Source organism: Nasonia vitripennis, chromosome 3 (genome assembly GCF_009193385.2).
Source record: "Nasonia vitripennis strain AsymCx chromosome 3, Nvit_psr_1.1, whole genome shotgun sequence".
Taxonomy (NCBI): Eukaryota; Metazoa; Arthropoda; class Insecta; order Hymenoptera; family Pteromalidae; genus Nasonia; species Nasonia vitripennis.
The window spans coordinates 3,902,557-3,919,143 of record NC_045759.1 but is presented as its reverse complement, the minus strand read 5'-3'; the positions used below and the strand labels follow the sequence as shown (position 1 = coordinate 3,919,143).

Sequence of the window (16,587 nt, the reverse complement as noted above, 5' to 3'; positions counted from 1 at the left end):
TATGTCAAAGTCTAAAAATAAGAACAATATCAAAGGTAATGCTGCGTCAAAGGCTAATAGCAAACAAAACATTAAAGATGTTAAAATAACTAAAAAAGATAAATTGTTGAAGAGATTAAACGTGAATAGACTGAGCTCGATGCTTCAGGAGAAAGAAAAGGCAACAGACGAGATGAAGAAAAAGAAAGTTCAGGAAGCTCCTCTTTCTTTGCGAGAACGAATGATGGCCAAGTTGAAGGCTTCTCGATTTAGGTACCTGAATGAACAGTTGTACAATAGTGAGAGTTCGCAGAGTAAGAAATATTTTGAAGAAGATCCAGATGCATTCTATGCTTATCACGAAGGCTATAAGCAACAAGTAGATCGATGGCCTATGAACCCATTGGATGTTATAATTGAATCTATTAAGAAAATGTATGTTCCTTCTTTATTTTAATATACATTTACTCTTCAAAAAAAAAAAATAAATAATAAAATAACTAATATAACATTTTTTTAGGCCAAAGGAACATGTCATAGCAGATTTTGGTTGTGGCGAAGCAAAGCTAGCAGACTCAGTTCCTCAAACAGTTCATTCGTTTGATTTAGTAGCTGTAAATGACAAAGTAAAAGCCTGTGATATGGCTAATACTCCACTTTTGACTGGCCGGGTAAATGTTGCAGTATTTTGTCTTTCTCTTATGGGTACAAACTTAGGAGACTATTTATTAGAAGCCAATCGAGTACTTGCAAAAGAGTAAGTTTTAATTTCCTTGTAGTTTCATACACTTATTATTATTATCCATATTAAAAATTCTATTTATTTCAGTGGTATCCTAAAAATAGCAGAAGTTGAGAGCAGATTTGAAAAAATAGATGATTTTGTCAAATTAATGACTTCCTATGGATTTGTAAATACTTGGAAAGATTTATCTAACAACATATTTTATTTCATGGATTTTAAGAAAACCAAGGATGTTCTCAAGAAAGATGTAAAAAAATTACCTGCATTAACCCTAAGACCTTGTTTGTACAAAAAAAGATAATGTGTCTAATATTTTTTATATTTTTATTGATAATAAATATAATAAATACAATAAGCTCTATATATTTTCTTTAATAAAATTAAGATTGTATCATACTAAGTGTGTTTCAAACAATCTAATTTGATGAATGTTTGAAATCACTGTATGACAATTTTATATATGTGCCAGCTTGAACAATACATAATATCTTTAAAAATGCACTGTTCTGATATGCACAAATATTTGTGTTAATAGAATAAAGAGAAAAAACTTGCAGTTACCAATATTTTTTATTATTGCATCATTTCAAATTCAACAAAAAAATTTTGCGTTTCTAAGACATATAACTTATATAATAAACAATCATAAATTATTTAGTTTATCCAGCAAACAGCTGTGTTTTTACAAAATTAATATTAAATATTGTATAAAAAAAGTTTTCGATTTGTATTACAATTATGTACAAACTTTTGTAAATAGGGATAGTCTTACGTATTCACAACTTTGTTAATATCACAGTAAACATTGTACAATTGACATGTTAGTCAAATTAAAATATTGCTTAGAAGTCCAGACCATCTAGCACCTCTTCCACTTCATCTCTGAGATTCTCTACTTTCTCTAGTAAGAGAAGCTGAAATAAATTATTTTTTAAAATTGTTTTTGCACTAAATTATAGTTTGTATATTTGAATGTTAAATTATCTCATACTTTGGCAGAAGATATAATTTGAGAAACTACTCTTCTTGGTAAATGTTCGATTTTATCCATCATATCTTCAGGTTTCGCTTTTGCAATTGACTGCAAAGACTTGAATCCAGCTTTGTATAGTTGTTTAGCACGCCCCTAATAATGCAATACAATAGATTAATTTAAATAATAAAAGTGAATTATAAAATTATGTTGGATGCATAGTATGGGAATTACTATTTTAACGTATGGTAAATCCATTAACGGTTCTAATTCGGAAGCACAGCAGTATGTCAATTTTTGACCGAAAGTTGATAATAAATCCTTGAAGGCCCAAAACTCATCCAACTCGTCGCAGAATCGAACCACAGAAGATGAAAAAGATGAAGCTAAACTCAGTAGGTTTTGGATAGTACCTCGATTCACTTGATATTTATCAGCTACAAAGTAAATAGATCGACGATTCCAAAGTTCGTTAAGCATTAACGTTACGTAGAATCTTTGTACTATCCTTTGATCTACATTCTACAAATTAAAGATATTACAACTGAGATTTTCCAAATACACATAATATTATTTAAAATTTAAAAAAACCTTTGGTGTTATTCCCGCACGTAATCGATCGACAGCTGCTTCATTAATCCCAAGTAATCTGGCTACTTTCATCTGATGAGGAGGTAAGGACATCATCTGAAAATAGATATTAGAAGTTATACAATCAGTAAAGTTCAGTTTATTAAATTGTTGACAATAAAACTTACAACATCGTAATAAACCGTGCCAACAGGTTTCACCTGACAAGCAACATCGTAGGGAGTTATCAGGTACAAGAGGTGGAGGTAGTCTACAAGCACTAAATTAGCTTGTGCTTTTTTTAAGTCTTCATATAAAGTATGAGCACTTTGCAAGTCAATTGACCCTAAAATTATACACTCTTATTAAATCAATGATGTTCGAATTCGTATTGAATCGTAAAAGTATTTTTGCTATTTTGTAGGTACCTTTCATTGCAGCTCGCCCGAGAGGACATAATTCTAACTCTGTACTGTTAACCAGAGTAATGTAGTTCTTTTTCTCCTTTTTAACACTCGTCGTTACATCATCGTTCGAAGTGTTTATCTGCGATGGAAAAATTACAGTAGAATCAAGTTTTGAGAAAACCTCTTTTGTTTGTTTTTGCTTCACTCTGAGAATTCCACTTTTTAAAAGCGTGGTCAAGGCTTTGTCTGTTACTTCTTTGACACTGATCCCAAGTCGATTTTCTTGAACCTTCAGCAGTGTTTTCGACATTATATTGAGTATATCGGCTCTTGTTGTGGCGATGGAAAGAAGCACGGAACTTATGATGAGATTGTTGACGCCACGATCTTTTTCAATATGTAGGGTACTTAGGGAATCATCCATTTTTGATCTTAGAAGTTCACGTACCTTAAAGTTCAAAATTTTTGAGATTGAAAAAAAAGACTGCATTCAAAACTTGAAATTATTAATGAACCACTATACTTTTTCTGAATCTCTTTTTGTACAAATTAGTATGCTCTCGCCAATTTCACTTATACCAGCTCTTCCAGCTCTGCCAATCATTTGTTTGTATCGGCTCATATTCAAAAATTCAGTTCCAACATATGGCGATCGAAAAATCACCTAAAAGAATAACATTTTTTAAATTTTGCATCAAAGGCATTTCAAATATTAATATTGAATTCTTACTCTTCTTGCTGGAAGATTGACACCTGCAGCTAAAGTTGATGTGCAGCATATCACACAGAGTATCCCAGATCTGAAAGCTTCTTCTAATAATCTTCTCTCTTCTGCGGTCAAGCCAGAATGATGATATGCTACACCAAATTTGATAGTCTTTTTTAAAACCGGACAAATACTTCCAGTTTCTGTTTCAAGGGCATTGAGTAACTTGATTTTTTCATCTGCCTTGTGGACTTCCACTGATCTTCAAAATAAAAATAGAAAATGTGTAACTACTCCCTTTTAATACAATCAATAATTTTATGTATTTTTCAAAATGCATACTTCAACAATACTTGCGTTAGCAAAACAGCTACATTTTCACAATTCTTCTTGCTTGAACAAAATATAAGGCAAGAATCCTTTGGTGCAACATCCATGACTAGACCACCTAAGAAATCTGGATCAACTTGCAAAGCTTTCTGTGAATACTGAAAATTTTACATAGTTTAATAATAGTTCTGCATATAAATATTTGTAATATTATGACAAATTTAAGTAAACTAACATTGTATTTAATAGTTTTCTTATCAGTGAATATATTTTCTTCTCGAGTGTCAATGAGCCATATGTTACCTTCACATTTAACATATTCTTTAATAGCAACTGGTCTAAAATTTTGAGTGTACAGTTCTGCATTTAAATAATCAGAAATTTCTTTTAAATTGCCTATTGTTGCACTCATACCGACTATGTGAACATTACCTGCAATATAATATAAAAAACTAATAAAAAGAATTCTATTAATTTATATTTATCTTATACGTGTAATGTAAATTACACATACTATTTACATGCATTACTTTTGTAAGTAAGCACTCTAATGTAGCACCTCTTCCTCCATTGGCTCCTAATAAATGTAATTCATCAATCACAATAATCCCTATCTGAAATTATAAAATATCTGTTTAATTATCAATTTTAGATGAATACATATAATTAGTAGAAATTCTTGAAATTCAAAACACTAAATATATGTACCTCGTTAAGGCGGCCTAATTCTATGAGACAATTAACAATAGATTGTGCTTTTTCTATAGTGCATATGTAAATGGAGTTTTTTTTCCGACGTTTTTTTGGAGGGTAATGGCCTTTCTCGGCTGCATATTCTTCTACTAAAAAATTTAGAGCTAAAGCAAAGGGTGTCAAGGATTGGATCTGAAATAAAATTTTGTTAAATCAAAATATTACATAATTTTTATCTAAAAGATTTGCAATTCTTAATTAACTGCGATTTACCTTTTCTTGAACCAATGCTACAAAGGGTAGGACAAATATTGCATTCTTTTTATTGCAAATGACTTCCCTAAGCATCAAAATTTCTGCAACTAAAGTCTTTCCTCCACTAGTGGGTAGAGCGTAAATGAGGTTTTTTCTCTCATTCAGAGCTTTCATATTAAGACATTCATCTTGCCAATCTGAAAATAAACTTGTTTTTGTAACTCTATTACTAAAAATAAGGCAACTAAATAAATAAATAGCTTACCATATAGTTTATCAATCCCTTTATGCTGCTTTATAAGATTTTTCACTTTATCTGGCAAACCGTAGAACGGGTAATTATAAGATGATACACAATTTTTATTCAACTCTGTGTGTCGTCTCTTGAATGGGATAATTTTATCGCTTTCAGTAGCAAATAATTTATGCTTCAAAAAATTTATCGATTCATTCAAATCATTTATACTATCATTAAGCTCCAATTGGTTTTTCTTGGGTGTAACAATTTTCCAATCTACGTCATCATTATTCAAATTTTGCGTAAATTTATCAGTCAAAAATCTGGATTTATTTAAGTCCTTATCAAACCAAGAGTAATGTGGAGAATCTTCATCTTCTTTATGATTAAAGTCTTCAAATTTATTGCGAACCTGTGCACAACTGATATCGAGCTCGACATCCTTCATAATAGAATCATCCATAGAAAGCAGACCTTTCAACTGATTCTCCTCACTGGTATCGGTGCAGTCTGAGTTGGTTCCTGCAGCAGACTCCAGTGTTAAAGGTAATTCAGACTTGTTAAAAGTTGTATTCCAGTCTTCTTCGTTGAAAGGTGTCATGTTTTTGGCTTTATTTTATCCTTACTACAATTATTTCCACACCTTTACTTCAAAAATTAACGTTTCTGTACATTGTATCGGCGTCATCACACGTACACGCGTGTTTAACGTTTGAAAGGTCGCCTGACCGTTAGGTCCGCGCTCTTTATTATATTTGATGTCTTTAAGGTTAGGTCGTGATGTCACAATGGCGACTTTTGTTTACATTTTTGGCGGGGTGTACGATTTTATTAACAATAATATATAGGTACGGTAATAAGAGACTTTGAATAGTTGTCAGCTTGTATATGGTTTCAAAATAAAAATGTATAGAGTTATTTACTAATTAAGAGACACACATTCATATATGTATAAATCCACTATATATTTGGTTCATTTTTTTCACAATAAATTAATACGATCTTTAAATTGATATTCACTATCTATAGATATATACATATAAAGTTAACGAGAATGGCGAGTTTATTATAATTAAATATTTACAATTATGTACATAACGCATAAAAGCAATGACTAATAATTAACAATTTAATACTCTATGAGAAAGTAAAAAGTTAACTGTTTATTCTTGCAGCATCATTATTAAATTCTATATAGAAAAAGTTCACGATCTTATTATGGTAATACTCCTAACGATTGCAAACAAAGCTGTGCAGCTTCTACTTTGGCCAATTTCTTATTGGGGTTTGCAACTGCTGGCTTATATGTAATTCCATTTACTACCACCTGATTAGTAAATAATAATGAATCGTATCAATTTAGTTTGGATCCTTTTGACAGAATCTTTACTTTGTAAATATTGTAGACTTACCATGAAAAGGTATGATTTTTTTTTATCTGGTCCACATTCACAAAATTCTTGATATCTTGGTGCTCCATATTTACGTTTAGAGCAATATTCTCCCAAAAGGGAAACTGGATGTTTGCCTACAATTAAATATTTGAGTGCCATTAGTTTCAAATTTTCAGATTGTACTTACAATGCAAACAGAATTCAATCCAAATTTACCTTGCAATGTATTGGAGTTGGCTTTATTAGGTACAGAAGGGTTTGATACTTTTGAAAGTTTTTGCATTGAAGCTATAACGTCTTCGTTAGATGCCAACCCACTCTTGTCAAGTTTTATTCTAAAACTGAGTGGCTCTATAGTACCTTTTTTGTGTTTTCCTAAGCCTTCTCCAGGTTTCCAACCCATTTTTAGAAGTAAAGCCATTCCCATACCCCCTGTGACTGGCTGTGCTGTCAAAAGTTGATCCTACATAATTAAATTTTTGTTTAATAAAAAATAAAAACAAAGAGAAAATATTATTTAAAATAAAAATAGCATATTTTTTACCTAATATACCGCAAACAAATCTTTAGAATTGTTTCTGAATGGATTTTAAATTTGTAAATGTCAAACAGGCATTTCCAATTTACTAATTACAAGGTGACAGGCAAGTAAATAAAACAAATATTAATATAATTTTAAATTTCACTACCTGATGTGCCCAAGCTTGGTATCCTGAACTAAGTTCATCTGCTGTAAGTACTTTTGCTCCAGTGCTACCAGTAAACTGACCTGGTACCTGTTTATTTTTTAACCATGATTGCATCTAATGATTATTAACAAAAATATGTAAGTATATAATTAATTACGAATATTTTATACAGATGTAAATGCTTACTTTAGACTGTGCTTCGTACATTTCGTTCATAGCCTCTACGCTGTTAGGATTTTCATACAGTTTTTTCATAGCAGCCCACCTTTGCTGCACTAGAGCATTAACATCCACTGTCTAAAATACAAGTATTAAAATGACATATTTTCATTACAAATTAAGCTATGAGTTTATACTCACTTGATTAACTGAAAAGATTGATTGATGTTGATCTTTTGAGATTGTTTGATACTCCATAACCCCTGGACCTGAAGGAACTGCTTGATACTGTGAATTGGCTTGATACTGTGCATTTGCTTCATACTGCACATTTGCTTGATACTGATCCCCAGCTTGATATGGTATATTTGTTTGGTACTGTGTATTTGCTGAACTTTGAGAGATGGTTTGATACGGTGTTGTTGACTCAACAAAATTACTGTAAAGATCTTTGCTTTCTAAAATATGTAGTATGGTTCAATATTACTTTTAATATCAAATGCATTTACAGTAATTGAAATAATTGTAAGATTTATTGTTTTATAATCACCATTTTTTCTATGTTGTTGCCCACTAGAAACTGGAAACTGCAAAGGCAACTGATTGGTAGTTTTTTCTCTTTTATTATGGAACTGCTTGAAAGTGTAGAGTAGAATTATATTTTTAATAAAGAATCAATATACACGATTTATGTTTAATTAATTGAAATGTACAAACCTGAATGCAGTTCATGATCGATTTTTTATGCTTTCGGTTGGCAATTTGACATTAAGGTTTTGAGGTAATCTAAAAATCTAATAAGTAGCAGGCAGTTTTATAAGAAACAATAGGTTTTTTAGGAAACATTTGTTGGAGTTTATAATCAAAGACAATTAGCACAAATATTTACACATATAGGATGCCCATATACGCGAATGCAACACCTCAATTATACAAATACACCTGCAGTACTGGATCATCTATTTTATTTTGTCTTTAAGGTTAGGTTGTAATCGTCACGACTCGACGTCAGAGAATCTCGAATACCCGCGAAACGAGTGAGCCCACCGGGCGTTCTGTTTATTATGAGCCGCAGAGCAGAGTATTGTTTGTACACAAAAAGTTAACACTGAGCACTTAATTGAGCAAATAATTAATACAGGTCAGGCTAACAAGCATAAGCAGATTATTACTACTATTATCATTAATATCAATGTAAACATCAAGTTTCATGCATGCATTCTCGTTTTATTACAGAATTTTTTCACGAAATAAAAATGCAGAAGTCACAGAGATTAAACAGAGAAATAAAACGGTTAATTGATCATCCACCAGAAGGAATAATTTGTTATGCTTCGGACAAATTAAATCTTTTAACAGTAAATGTAATTGGACCTCATGACAGTCCATATAAAGGTGCACTGTTTGAGTTGGAACTAGAAATTCCTGAGCGTTATCCATTTGTGCCTCCTCATTTGAAGTTTATTACACCAGTGTATCACCCTAACATAGATACTCAGGGTCGTATATGCATGGATCTATTGAAAATGCCTCCTAACGGTGGTTGGAAGCCAACAATCAGTTTAGAAAACCTAATAGTGGCAGTTCAATCTTTACTGGGAAATCCAAATCCTGATGATCCTTTGATGGTTGACATTGCTGAAGAGTATCGTTTTAACAAGACAGAATTTGAGAGAAAAGCAAAAAAGTATGCCCAAGAAAATGGAAAAAACTGTGATTAAAGTTGGTGTTGGAATACTTTTACAAGATATAATTGTGTCTGCTTGTTTTATAAGCTTTGGGCAGAAAAAAGTGATACTTATGACTTTTCATTATAATGATGTAAACTTGTTTTAGAGTTACTGATTGAAGTTTTCAAGATTAAAATACAGCTTTTTAAGAAAGTATATTATGTATTTTGTTTTTTAAAAAACCATGTAAATGTAATATTAATTACATATAGATGCATCAACTTACTTAATTACTTATTTACATTATGTACATAATTGCAGCAATAACTATACAATCGTTCATCAGAACAGTTTAAATTTAGCATGTTTGTTGTTACTTCTCAACAGATTGAATTGTATTCAAAGAAAAGTTGATTTTTTTCTTTCTTAAAAAGTTATTGGCTTCAAGCCATATACTCTATAAAGACTGATTTTTGTTGTTTACTATATTAAACCACATTATTGCAAAAGTCCTATCGATTGCAAACACACTTGTGCGGCCTCTGCTTTGGCTAATTTTTTGTTTGGACTAGCAACTGCTGGTTTGTACTCGACCCCATTCACTTTCACCTGAAAATTTCATAAGCACAATTTTTACAAATCATTTTCAAATTGTATATCATTACAAAATATTTTTTGAATCAATTGTCAACTAACTTTGAACAGGAAGTTCTTTTTGTGATCTGGACCACATTCAAAACATAACTCATATACTGGTGCTCCAAATTTACGTTTAGAACAATATTCTCCCAAAAGAGAAACTGGATGTTTGCCTGTAATTAAATGTGATTAGTAATTAAAAAACTTTTCTTTATATGAAGTAGACTATATTATATAAAAATCGTGTGGGTAGTTGATTAAAATATATACCTTCTAAGGTTTTGACAGCAGGAACAGCAGACTTTGGTATTTTTCCAAGTTTGGCAGCTCCAACATCTTCATTGGACACCAAGCCCCTTTTGTCTAACTTGACTTCTAGTTGTAATGGCACCAGAGTACCCTCTTTGTTCTTTCCTAAACCCTCCCCAGGTCTCCAACCCATTTTTTGCAGTAATGCCATTCCCATACCCCCTGACACTGGCTGAGCCGTCAAAAGTTGATCCTATGTAATTTAATTTTTTTAACAAAAAAAAAAAAAAAAAAGAAACAAATATATTGATTAGAAATTTCAATTACATGTACAGAATTTTTTTTTTTCAACAATGTATGTATGGTGGTGAAATTTCATTTTGACATATTGATATTATTGAGCTATATGTTTAATATACTCTAGGACTAGCATGTTATATCATATATCAGCTTTCTCTTTTAATAAAAAAGCTATTTTAAAATAAAGTTCATAGATTTGAATGTGTATATCATGAAGGAATAGAACAATTTTAATTAAATCCTCGTTAGCAATTTTTGATATTAAAATACTTACCAAAAAGTGAACAAAATTAACACTTCAGGCTGCTGTTGCTGGTCCTTTTCCAATATAGATACGTGCCTGTAACAAACCCTCAGGTGGATGCAGATTGTTGCTAAATACCAATACCAGTTTCATAAATATTTACAAGTGATTTTATATAAATCACATAACTCGATTTGATTAAAAACATCCATTTAGGAGCTGGTATTTGATTTAGCAGTAACCTCACAAAAGAATTGTTGCTAACTAACTGTTTCATCAGTTAGAAATAATCCTTTTGTGTCCGTGCAGACACAGAGTCCACCTCTTGGTAAGAAGTGGTCTGTGCCTGCAACACAGTCTTCGTAATACCAAAGTTATAGACATAACTTTGATATTCCACAAGACTGTACCTGAAAACTTGTTACAGACTTTTGACTTTGCAAAAGGTTTTTTTGCTCTATTTAAAAAATTTTCAAAATAATCTTTTTTTTACAAGGACTTTGAATTTGTAAATCTTTAATCTTTAATATGGATTAAAGATTCACAATATTTAAGTAAGCAAGCTGTAAGAAAGAAATAGATGGATGTATTGTCTTAAATTTCGTTACCTTGCGCGCCCACGCTTGGTGGCCTGAATTAAGTTCAGCTGGCGTGAGCACTTTTGCTCCAGTGCTACCAGTAAACTGACCCGGAATTTGCTTACTTTCTATCCACGATTTCATCTAAAATTTTCAAGAAAATATAAGCAATGTAAATACACAAAAAAATAAATAATGGACATTATTTTTAGATTCGTCTACTTACACCGGTCTGCGCCTTGTACATTTGATTTAGAGCTTGCACATCATTAGGATTTTCTGATAGCTTTCTCATAGCAGCTAATCGTTGAGATACTATAGTACTAATATCAACTGACTAAAATGTAAACATAAAAATCAAATAGATAAATCCAAACATAAGTATTAAATTATAACAGTTTTATAACACTAACTTCAGCAGGGAGTGCTGGAAAGATTGATTCCCGAGGCAGCTGTTGCTGCATAGGCTCCACTGATGCTATAGGTACACTTTGAGGATCTTGACTGTTAGGTTGATATGGCATAACTGCTTGAACCGGCGGAATAGCTTGATAAGGCGCCACAGAGCCAACAGGATGGATAGGCTGAACTTGAGCTTGAGCTTGTTGCACAGCAAGTGGTGGAACTACTAAGGGTAAAGGTGCAGTGTGAATTATCTCTTTAGCAGGAATAAATAACTTTTTAGCTCCGGATTTCGGATGTTTGCTTGGTTTTGCTGGCGTGACTGGGATCCATTCGTTTTCTAAAATATTAATTACATTTCTTGACAAATGTCTGTATACTAATAAAGATAATTACAAAACTTCTTATAACTCACCATTTTTTCTGTGTTGTTGACCACTGGAAACTGGAAACTGCAGGCGCAATTGATTCGTAGCTTCTGCGGTTTTTTCTAGTAACGTTTTTGTGGGTAACTGCTTAGCATCCTACAGCAAAAGTATATTTTTAAATGAAGTTTATATAGAACGAACATATTAAATAGGACAAATTATACGAACTCGAATATTCATAATTATTGAGCTAGGTCGCTCTTTAATAAGGAAAGGATGATGGAAGCCTTTTTCTGATCCACTCTCATCATCAGAGGATATGCTTGACAGTTCACCCATGGCTTCAGATTTTGATATAGATTTACAAAAATCTAAAAAAAAAAAAAATTAGTATCAACCTGTACATCTTTAAGGAAAATAGTCATCATTCTATATTATTGGAATTCAAAATATACCTGTAAGTTCATCAATAGTCTTTCCTCCAGCTTGAATAGCGGCAATAGCTTTATCTTGTTGCGCTAATGGTAATTTGCCTTTCATGATCATATTGATCGCATTGCGCCTAGCAATTTCTAAAAGTTTCTTTTTATCTATTTCTATGCGTTCTCTACAAATGAATAGTCACATTCCACAATAAGTATAAGCAATTATTTTGATGTTGTTTCAAAATTTAAGTCAATAGAAACATACTTACTTTCTTTCTTTACTTCTACTTCGTCCGCGCCACTTATTTTTATTCCTGTCTTCACTGCGACTCTTGTATCTATCTGCATCCCGACCGTGCCTTTCACTACTTCGTCTACTGTCCCGTCGATCTCGGCTCCTACCTCTAATGTGCCTGTTTCGATCGCCTGCGCAAAATAAAAATTAGAATAAATTTAGCTTCGAAAATGGCTTGAGAAGAAATCTTACCGCTTCGACTTCTAGTTCTTCTATCTCTTGAATGACAACTGCGGCTCCTATCACCATGCCTATCTTTGCTCCTGCTACTCTTTACATCCTTCCGACTGCTTTTCGACCTCGACCTGCCGCCTTCCAATCGCTGTTTCTTTTTCTTTTCTTTTTGTTTAAGCATCAATCTAAGATCCGTCTTTTTTGTGATACGGCTTGAGGATGGACTTTCAGAATACCTGCTTCGATCAGAGCGCAGGCCACCTATGTCAGGTGGTGGAGTTGGACTTAATGTTGGTGTTCGGTTGTTGTTTTCGTTAGCATTATTGTTGTTGTCATCGTCACTATCTGTTATCTCACCATCTTCCATACGCTCTGCCTTTTCTTTCTGCTTATTCTCTACCTCTTTGACTGCATTGTTATAAACCTCGCTATTTTTAAGATCTTTTATGAGAATCTTGCAGCTTATAGAGTTCTTTGATTTTTCTGTAGGGAAAAATTATTTTAAATTAACTTTAATGTTATTTCTTTAACATAATTAAAATCAGGTATTAATTTCGGTAATTAATTAACAACGTAAAAAATTAATCACCAAGTAATTTTGGTACTTCAACAGCTTCAGCATCATCATTTAGTATTTTAGATATAGATGATATAGGTGGTAGGGCTGGACTGATTTCTTTTAACTCTGGCAGTTTAGTTTCGTTGTTGGGGTCTACTTTCTCTTTTTTTATCTTCACTGTTTCTACATCATCTGAAATGTAACAGTATGCAATTGATTAAGAATGCTTTCACAAACATACAAAAATCAGTTTTTATACTTTGCTACCTTATTATTGCATTGAAACTTAAAATTTTTTTTACTACATACCTTTTGCCTCACCGCTGTCTTTGGATTTATCTTTACTGGATTTCTCTAACTTCCTAACTTTAGAGCTTGGTTCTCCGTTATCAGTTTTGTTGTCATCAGAATCACGTTTACGTTTTGATTTCTTTTTCTTCTTCTTTTTCTTTGAGCCTGAAGTTTAAAATATATCTCATTAAAGTCTGAAGAATATAAAAGTAAATCTTCTGTTCTAAGTAGAAACCATGTTCAACACGAAAACTACAGTCTAAAAATAAGTCAACAACTTGAACAAACCTCCATTTTCAGCATCGCTAGCACTTTCCGAAGAGTTGTTTTTTGACTTCTTCTTATGTTTGTGTTTCTTCTCTTTATCCTTGCCCTCACTTTTATGCTTATGCTTCTTTTTCGCCTTTTTCCTTTTGCCAACTCCATCCTCTCCGACCACTTTTTCTTTCTTAACCTTCAACTCTGCAGCATTAGTCTCTTCATTCGCACCCTCTGTTTTCTTTTTATCAGCGTTTTTTTCTTCGGTCTTATCCTTCTTCTCCTCGTCGGTGTTACTGCTTTCGGAATTGTTGTCCTCGTTGTCGTCATCGCCGTCCGGTAGATCAAACGTGCTGAAGAGTTCAGTCAGGATCTCGTTGGACGACTTCTCTGGGAGTCCCGGCTCCGGTTTAATTTTCACCGCGTCGACTCCAACTGTTGTTATTAGGTTTGCGATGTCGAACAGGTCGCCCATCGTGAGGCTTTTGTTGGACAGTTGACTTCTAAGACAGATTTGTTGTGTTATTTGTTGTTGCTCTAATTTACTTGTAAACAAAAAGTGTAGGTGGAGCGATGCAGCCCCGCACTGCTAGCAAAGAAGATATAGATCTTAATAGAAGCGCAAATCCCCATCCTAAAGTGAAGTGTCAAATGAGGCACCCCGAGCGCAAGTACGTACGCCGACCACCGCGGCGCGTCAGTCTAGTTTCTTGCGTTCTGACGGTAACATCTCGGGGTTCCTCACTTTAGGATAGGGCTTTGCGCTTCTATTAAAGTCTATCTTCGTTGCTGCTAGTAACTGCAGTCTGCGGGCGTCGCAGTTTTGTAATTGGTCGGTTGTTTTCGGTAAATGTTCGGCAACAGTCAAAACACTAAACACTCGCTTTCCACCAGGATAGTTCAGATTTTGGTCACCAGAGTCCAGATCTCGTTAGGGTTCCTTTCCATTTTGTGACGTCACGCTAAACTGCGCCGCACTAGGCCATAAAGCGACTGGCGCTAGTGTCGTCTCTTCACTCGTCAGTCGTCTTGCAGCTCTCTCGTTGTTCGGATGTGTGATCAGTGTGAACTCTGACGTGTCTTAGTTTGTATAAGCGTAGTACTCGTATAGTAGCATCAACAACGATTCGTAAAAGTGCACTACAGGATGTCTGACACTAAGACGCGCCGTGGATGGGACGATCGTCGAACACCGGAGGATCGACATCATAACGACCGAAAACGTAAAAGCGACAATGAGCATCGAGACCGTGATGAAGGTCGACCCAGAAGAGAGCATTATCGGGACTTCAACGAGAACAAGAGGCACAGAGGTCACGAGAACGACAGGCACCACGACGAGAACAGGCGTCGGGACGACGACAGACCGAGAAACACAGCGGACGATGATAGACAACAGAACAGAGGTCGGGATGGCGACGATAGATTCAAGAAGAGCAACAGGGGCAGAAGGTCTAGATTCGAACAGGTTAGTTAAGTTTTGTTTTAATTATAAAAATTGTTCCAGCTATAAGATAATTACTCGAAAGATAGGGTTACTTTAAAAATTGTTAATAACTGTGGGGTTCAAATTTTCCTCCAGTTTTTAAGTAAAAAATACTACATTCCTTCTTGTTAATAATAGATGTAATTTATTATTTCAGCCTTTCGTAAATAAGGAGGCTTCACCAGAATGGGGTAAACCAAGAATAAAAGATGAACCCAAGTCAACTCCTCAAGAGAAAGAGAAGCCAAATTTCCAGACCTCTGGTAAATTGACAGAAGACACAAACACAGTTAACGGAGTAGTGATAAAGTATGCAGAGCCTTCAGATGCTCGTAAGCCTAAGCGTAGGTGGCGTCTGTACCCGTTCAAGGGTGAGAAAGCTTTGCCAGTTCTCTATATTCACAGACAATCAGCGTACTTGATGGGCAGAGACAGGAAAATAGCAGATATTCCTCTGGACCATCCATCCTGTTCAAAACAACATGCAGCGTTACAGTATCGTCTTGTTCCTTACAAAAGAGACAATGGAACAGATGGAAAACATATTAGACCATACATAATAGACTTAGAATCTGCAAATGGGACCTTTGTTAATGACGTCAAGCTGGAGCCAAAAAGATTTCACGAACTTTTGGAACGTGATGTGATAAAGTTTGGATTCAGCTCAAGAGAATACGTTGTTCTGCACGAGCAGAGCAAAGATGAAGAACAAGATGATGATGTTAATGAAACTTAAGTATGTATATCTTTGTATTGTAACATTCATGTTGATGAAATAAGGTTTCTATTTCATTTATTAATACTATTAAAAGCTGTTTTAAGTATCAATGTACTGAATTTTCATCAACATGTATAATTTTTACCTAAAATCAATATGTAATTGGAAATTAATGTATGACTTCTTTTTTTAGTAAAAATTACATTTTTTGAGTAAAAATGTATTATCTAAGAAGCAAAAAGCATATGTTGAATGACTTTATGGGACATTGTACCTCTTGTTACACCTCATCGATAAAAGAAAGTTTTTCTTAATAAGCATACATTACTGCTAAGGTAATAATGTAGGAGCGTAACTTCTATATACCTTCTATATACCTTAATTTGAAAAACTTTGTGTCCAACATTTGTCAATTTGTTAAAGTTTAAATTAATCGATAAATATTGTACATTATATTTAACAAACTGTAATATATTGAAAATTTAGGTATAATTTATAACTGCCTCTGCTTTATCATTATAAGCTGAGAACGTTGTAGTATCATGTAATTCTCAAGCAATTTTTGGAATAGAGTATTTTTTATGTATTTAGTATTAACAAATAGAGCAACTTTACTGAGTTTAGAAATATATTGCGACGTTCAGCCATCTTCTCACTCACTTGATTGGAAAACTGTTTTTAGTATATTGCGAAAAATGTTTAGATTGTAATAGTAGGGAAAAAACCGTAGTATATAATTTATATACATCTTGAAAAAAATAAATTCATTACAAGTAATAAATGCATCTTTGTT

At 33.3% G+C, this 16,587-nt stretch overlaps 5 protein-coding genes across 9 annotated transcripts; 2 read left to right on the top strand and 3 right to left on the bottom strand.

The window, feature by feature from the left end:
- Positions 1 to 1,275: 1,275 nt before the first annotated feature.
- LOC100117966 (helicase POLQ-like) lies at positions 1,276 to 5,772 on the bottom strand. Of its 2 annotated transcripts, XM_003427270.5 has the most exons (14): positions 4,924 to 5,762; positions 4,677 to 4,855; positions 4,419 to 4,595; positions 4,225 to 4,324; positions 3,946 to 4,142; positions 3,723 to 3,868; positions 3,405 to 3,642; positions 3,198 to 3,338; positions 2,696 to 3,122; positions 2,456 to 2,613; positions 2,289 to 2,384; positions 1,932 to 2,219; positions 1,716 to 1,850; positions 1,276 to 1,638 (listed from the first exon to the last, which is right to left on the bottom strand). In XM_003427270.5, the coding sequence occupies exons 1-14, from the start codon at positions 5,495 to 5,497 to the stop codon at positions 1,567 to 1,569; spliced, it is 2,928 nt and encodes a 975-aa protein (XP_003427318.1). In that variant the 5' UTR covers positions 5,498 to 5,762; the 3' UTR covers positions 1,276 to 1,566. The 2 variants fall into 2 exon arrangements, with proteins under 2 accessions (XP_003427318.1, XP_031782802.1); XM_031926942.2 differs by lacking the exons at positions 1,276 to 1,638; positions 1,716 to 1,850 and having other exon boundaries at positions 2,121 to 2,241; positions 4,924 to 5,772.
- A 70-nt stretch (positions 5,773 to 5,842) lies between these two features.
- On the bottom strand, positions 5,843 to 8,204 carry LOC107980883 (protein SON). 2 transcript variants are annotated; one of them, XM_016983876.3, is made up of 9 exons: positions 8,028 to 8,204; positions 7,856 to 7,932; positions 7,689 to 7,773; positions 7,340 to 7,596; positions 7,166 to 7,276; positions 6,980 to 7,093; positions 6,507 to 6,753; positions 6,309 to 6,424; positions 5,843 to 6,223 (listed from the first exon to the last, which is right to left on the bottom strand). In XM_016983876.3, exons 2-9 carry the CDS (start codon positions 7,868 to 7,870, stop codon positions 6,113 to 6,115), a joined length of 1,056 nt encoding a protein of 351 aa, XP_016839365.1. In that variant the 5' UTR covers positions 7,871 to 7,932; positions 8,028 to 8,204; the 3' UTR covers positions 5,843 to 6,112. The 2 variants fall into 2 exon arrangements, with proteins under 2 accessions (XP_016839365.1, XP_016839366.1); XM_016983877.3 differs by having other exon boundaries at positions 7,689 to 7,770; positions 8,028 to 8,166.
- Positions 7,701 to 9,169, top strand: LOC100117887 (ubiquitin-conjugating enzyme E2 T). Its single transcript, XM_003427280.3, has 2 exons — positions 7,701 to 8,279; positions 8,375 to 9,169. The coding sequence occupies exon 2, from the start codon at positions 8,395 to 8,397 to the stop codon at positions 8,857 to 8,859; it is 465 nt and encodes a 154-aa protein (XP_003427328.1). The 5' UTR covers positions 7,701 to 8,279; positions 8,375 to 8,394; the 3' UTR covers positions 8,860 to 9,169.
- Positions 9,011 to 14,242, bottom strand: LOC100117848 (protein SON). 3 transcript variants are annotated; one of them, XR_001728973.3, is made up of 15 exons: positions 13,621 to 14,242; positions 13,351 to 13,497; positions 13,072 to 13,233; positions 12,501 to 12,965; positions 12,283 to 12,439; positions 12,044 to 12,195; positions 11,817 to 11,959; positions 11,636 to 11,744; positions 11,232 to 11,560; positions 11,045 to 11,155; positions 10,849 to 10,962; positions 10,271 to 10,336; positions 9,718 to 9,949; positions 9,505 to 9,620; positions 9,279 to 9,417 (listed from the first exon to the last, which is right to left on the bottom strand). XR_001728973.3 is itself a non-coding variant. In XM_016983875.3 (14 exons), exons 1-14 carry the CDS (start codon positions 14,063 to 14,065, stop codon positions 9,307 to 9,309), a joined length of 2,793 nt encoding a protein of 930 aa, XP_016839364.1. In that variant the 5' UTR covers positions 14,066 to 14,242; the 3' UTR covers positions 9,011 to 9,306. The 3 variants fall into 3 exon arrangements, 1 of the variants encoding a protein (XP_016839364.1); XM_016983875.3 differs by lacking the exon at positions 10,271 to 10,336 and having other exon boundaries at positions 9,011 to 9,417; XR_004227167.2 differs by lacking the exons at positions 9,279 to 9,417; positions 9,505 to 9,620 and having other exon boundaries at positions 9,892 to 9,949; positions 10,271 to 10,962.
- A 49-nt stretch (positions 14,243 to 14,291) lies between these two features.
- On the top strand, positions 14,292 to 16,575 carry LOC100678954 (smad nuclear-interacting protein 1). The gene is made up of 3 exons (XM_003427278.5): positions 14,292 to 15,058; positions 15,234 to 15,812; positions 15,988 to 16,575. Exons 1-2 carry the CDS (start codon positions 14,738 to 14,740, stop codon positions 15,810 to 15,812), a joined length of 900 nt encoding a protein of 299 aa, XP_003427326.1. The 5' UTR covers positions 14,292 to 14,737; the 3' UTR covers positions 15,988 to 16,575.
- Positions 16,576 to 16,587: the final 12 nt, after the last annotated feature.

What these genes read in the sequence shown, in the direction of transcription:
- LOC107980883 (XM_016983876.3), bottom strand. An exon ending in TGTACGAAGCACAGTCTAAA is followed by an intron (nt 7,094 to 7,165) that starts GTAAGCATTTAC and finishes AATAATCATTAG; the next exon opens with ATGCAATCATGGTTAAAAAA. An exon ending in ACCAAGCTTGGGCACATCAG is followed by an intron (nt 6,754 to 6,979) that starts GTAGTGAAATTT and finishes TTAATTATGTAG; the next exon opens with GATCAACTTTTGACAGCACA.
- LOC100117848 (XM_016983875.3), bottom strand. Translation starts at nt 14,065, where the DNA reads ATGGGCGACCTGTTCGACATCGCAAACCTAATAACAACAGTTGGAGTC. An exon ending in AGACAGCGGTGAGGCAAAAG is followed by an intron (nt 13,234 to 13,350) that starts GTATGTAGTAAA and finishes GTTACATTTCAG; the next exon opens with ATGATGTAGAAACAGTGAAG. An exon ending in ACCAAGCGTGGGCGCGCAAG is followed by an intron (nt 9,950 to 10,848) that starts GTAACGAAATTT and finishes TAAATTACATAG; the next exon opens with GATCAACTTTTGACGGCTCA.
- LOC100117887 (XM_003427280.3), top strand. Translation starts at nt 8,395, where the DNA reads ATGCAGAAGTCACAGAGATTAAACAGAGAAATAAAACGGTTAATTGAT.
- LOC100117966 (XM_003427270.5), bottom strand. Translation starts at nt 5,497, where the DNA reads ATGACACCTTTCAACGAAGAAGACTGGAATACAACTTTTAACAAGTCT. An exon ending in AATTAGGCCGCCTTAACGAG is followed by an intron (nt 4,325 to 4,418) that starts GTACATATATTT and finishes TTATAATTTCAG; the next exon opens with ATAGGGATTATTGTGATTGA. An exon ending in GCACGGTTTATTACGATGTT is followed by an intron (nt 2,385 to 2,455) that starts GTAAGTTTTATT and finishes ATCTATTTTCAG; the next exon opens with ATGATGTCCTTACCTCCTCA.
- LOC100678954 (XM_003427278.5), top strand. Translation starts at nt 14,738, where the DNA reads ATGTCTGACACTAAGACGCGCCGTGGATGGGACGATCGTCGAACACCG. An exon ending in GAAGGTCTAGATTCGAACAG is followed by an intron (nt 15,059 to 15,233) that starts GTTAGTTAAGTT and finishes TTATTATTTCAG; the next exon opens with CCTTTCGTAAATAAGGAGGC.